At 54.9% G+C, this 3,872-nt stretch overlaps 1 protein-coding gene across 1 annotated transcript in view; it reads right to left on the reverse strand.

Moving 5' to 3' along the window:
• Positions 1-3,063: 3,063 nt before the first annotated feature.
• S1pr5 (sphingosine-1-phosphate receptor 5) overlaps positions 3,064-3,872 on the reverse strand; it is a 4,709-nt gene continuing 3,900 nt past the window's right edge. The window contains exon 3 of the mRNA XM_013505132.1: positions 3,064-3,872. Coding sequence (XP_013360586.1) covers positions 3,106-3,872 — 767 coding nt within the window. The 3' untranslated portion in view covers positions 3,064-3,105.

Below are 3,872 nucleotides of genomic sequence, written 5' to 3' on the forward strand. Positions count from 1 at the left end.
CTATGCAGTTCAGGCTGGCCTTGAGCTCACTTTGTAGCCCAGGCTGGCCTCGAACTTGCAACGATCCTCCTGCCTCAGTCTCCCGAGTGCTGGGATTACAGGCGTGCGCCACCACAAAGTCGTTGCAAGAGTACACCGTCAGAGATCTTGCTCTCTTTGCCACAGTGGAAGCCAAAGAGGGCGCCATCAGGGGAATCCAAGTCAACGCGGACTTCTGAGTTCCCAGAACTGTGTGAATTTAACGTCTGCTGTATAAACCATGAGGTTGTGTGGTGTGCCAGCCTAAGCCAACTAGGACAGCAAGACTATATGAATGTGTGCCTGAGGGGGTGCGTGCCTGGAGTTCCCAGCTACTTAGAGGGCTGAGGCAGGAAGCTCGCTTGAGTTGAAGGAGTTTGAGACCAGCCTGGGCAACACATTGAGGCCTAGTCTCAAATAATGACATTAAACAAAATGTGTGAATGAACTAGTTGTGGTGCACACCTGTAATCTCAGCACTGAGGCGGCTGAGACAAGAGGGTCCTTGGTTTGAGCCTAACCTGGGAAAGAAAGAAAGAAAGAAAGAAAGAAAGAAAGAGAGAGAAAGAGAGAGAAAGAAAGAGAAAAAAGAGAGAAAGAAAAAAAAGAAAGAAAGACCTATAATCCCAGCACATTAGAGGCTGAGGCAGGAGGATCCCTGTGAGTTTGAGGCCAGCCTGGGCTATAGAGCGAGACCTTGTCTAAAATAAAAAGTTACATTGCAGTTTGTTTAGCCGTAAAATAGTGGAACTTCCCTAGGAATCCCAACAGTAATGGTGACCAGAAAGGAGAACTAGGTGCTTTTTTAATTTAGTTGGGAAAAAAAAAAACATCTACAAATCACCGAACAATCTAACCAGCAGAGGGAGTGTGAGGAGGCCTTGGGTTCCCCGTGGAGATCACAGTAGCCTGGGGACAGGCAAGGCCCCGGGAGCGCTCAGGCTCGTGACCCTAGGCTCGAATGCACTGGTGCTCCTGAAATAGGCTGGTTTTCCATGCGCGTGCGCGTGGCCCGCAGAGCCAACCTGAGCGTGGCGGGCGGAGATGCGCCCCCAGGCCAGGTCAACTAGCCCGTCTAACAGTCTCTGTGGCTGCCTGAAGTCCCGAGATGTCCCAGCAGGTGGCGCGCCTCAGCCTGAGCTCAAAGTCAGACGCCCCCCGCCCCGCCAGTTCTGTAACGCAGCGCTCAGGAATGTGTCTGGGGACACTCAGGGGGCCCTGCCGGCGTGCCTGGAGCCTTTTATGGGCATAAACGGGACCCTGGTATCGCCCCCAAGCAAGAATGCGACCCCCGGGGGAGGGAGGGTTGGGCTGGTCTTGCCAGAACCGGAGGGGCCTTCTGCCTGCAGGATAGACAGCCGGGCTGGTCCTAAGCAAGGGACCCACTGTCTGCGGTTCTGTCTGTCAAATGAGGGTGAGGACCCCTACTGCCCAAAGTTACAGTACACCGGGTGTGGTGGTGCATGCCTGTAATTGAGCACTCTGGGGGCTGAGGCAGAAGGATCTCCCAGAGTTCAAGGCCAGCCTGGGCCACATAGTGAGCTTAAGGCCACACTGAACTGCATAGTGATGTTCTGTCTCAAAACAAAACAAAAAAAAGTTACAGTAAGAGTGAAAAAAAGAATACTATTTCCCAGACCTAGCTCAATGCAGGGGACTAGCTAAGTATAATAAATGATAATTCCTCTCATTATTTTATCATATTTGTATTTTTTGAATAAAGAATCCCTGCCGGGCGTGGTGACACAAGCCTGTAATCCCAGCTCTGGGGAGGCTGAAGCAGAAGGATCGTTGTGAGTTCGAGGCTAGCCTGAGCTACAAAGTGAGGGGCCAGCCTGAATTGCATAGGGAGACCCTGTCTCAAAAAGACAAAAAAATAAATACATGAATAAATAAATAAATAAATAATCCCACACCACAGTCAAAGAATTTGGAGCCCAAAGCCTCATATATGCTGCACAAGCAAGCACGCTGTCATGGAGTACAGCCCCAGCCCACAGCATCTGCCTGGGATCCCAGCACTGTGGGAGGCTGAGGCAGGAGGATCCTATGTTTGAGCCCAGCCTGGGCAGTTTAGCAATTTAGCAAGTCTGTCTCAAAATGAGAAGTAAAGAAAGGGCCTGGGGTGCTGGGGATTTAGCTTAGCGGCAGAGTGCCTACCTGGCAAGCGCAAAGTCGTGAGTTCAATTCCCAGTACCGGGAAAAAAAAACCAAAAAACAACAACAAAAAAAATCATGTGTATAAGAAAGAGGCTGGGGATGTAGCTCAGTGTGAAGGCCCTGGGTTCCATTCCCCAGGATTGCAAAAAATTAAAAAAATAAAAACTTGTCAAGACCTGAGTCTTCCCATGTCGTATTTGGAAGTGGCTCTGCCCATGCTCACAGTGTTCTTCATTGTCTGCAGGCTCCAAACTCTCTAAGATCTCGCTGGTCCGAGCAGAGAGTATAGTGGAAGTCTCTATCATGACTCCTCTGGGCCCGTGCTATCCCCGCCGTCTTCTGGCTCCCATGCCACAGGCGCCTGGCAACTCTGCCCTGTCATCTCCTGTCCTCTCCTTCTTTCTATCACTCGTGGTTCTAGCCACACCAAGATCCTCCCTGTTTGCAGAACCCACAAGCAATCCCTGCCTCAGGGCCTTTGCACCTCCCAAATCTGCATCATGAAATGCCTTGGTGCAAGTGTCCCCAGCACCGTGCATCTCAGCCCACAGCATATATTACTTCTACACCATCTCCCGCCCAAGCGGTCACTAGAATCATCTCCCTTTTTATATCACTGTGTTTCTGTCTGTGTCCCCCTACAAGTTCAGTACCATGAAGGAAACAATTTTTTGATGTTTGAGTATGGGTCTCACAATGTAGCTCATCCTGGCCTTGAATTCTGTGTACCCCATGCTGGCCTCAAACTTCCTTCGATCCTCCTGCCACAGCCTCCCAAGTGCTGGAATCACAGGCGTGCACCAGCACGACTCGCTCAAGGATTTTTTGTTTCTTGTTCTGGGGCTTTCATTTCCCCTGCGATTTTTCCTCCTCCATCATTTTCAGTTGTCTTTCCTACAAATTCTTTATTTAAAAAAGAAAACGTCTTTAAAATAGCTCTTGGGAAGGTCGGCGGGCATCAGTCGGCAGCGGGGCGTGCCCCAGGGTCCGGGCAGCTGTGGCTGCGCCGGGGCTGCCGGTGGAGCCACTGGTGTCCAGCGCGTCACCCTGGCGCTCGGAGCGCTCGGAGCGGCTGGAGCTGAGGTCCAGGCCGGGGGGCAGACAGCGCCCCAGGCCTCCCGAAGTGGCCGCGCTCCCGGAGGGCTTGGGGCCGGCCGGGTGTGGCCCACAGGGGCGGCGGCCGCAGCAGAGCAGGCGCAGGAGTGCGCGGCGCAGGTCGCGGTTGGTGAGCGTGTAGATGATGGGGTTCAGCAGCGAGTTGGCCATGGCCAGGCCCAGGAAGGGGTCGGCCTGCAGGAGCACGGGGCAGGCGCGCGCGGGACAGGCCACGTCGAGGAGGAGCAGCAGGAACAGGGGTCCCCAGCACAGGACGAAGGCCAGGAGCACCACGCTGAGCGTGCGGAGCAGCGCCAGGGAGCGCGGGAGGCGACGCGCGCGGGTGGGCCCGGGGCGCGCGGGCAGGCGCCGAGCGTTGGCGCGCACCTGGCAGTAGATGCGCGCGTAGAGCGCGAAGATGGCGCCCAGGATGCCCAGGAAGACCAGCACGCAGAAGAGCACGTAGGCCTTGGCGTAGAGCGGCAGCACGGTGGAGCAGGCGTCCAGGCGGCCCAGACAGTTCCAGCCCAGCGCGGGCAGCAGCCCCAGGAGCAGGGACAGCCCCCAGGCGGCGGCCGCCAGCGCCAGCGTGCGCCCCC

This window comes from Chinchilla lanigera, unplaced genomic scaffold (genome assembly GCF_000276665.1).
Source record: "Chinchilla lanigera isolate Chin_1 unplaced genomic scaffold, ChiLan1.0 scaffold00094, whole genome shotgun sequence".
NCBI classification, from domain to species: Eukaryota; Metazoa; Chordata; class Mammalia; order Rodentia; family Chinchillidae; genus Chinchilla; species Chinchilla lanigera.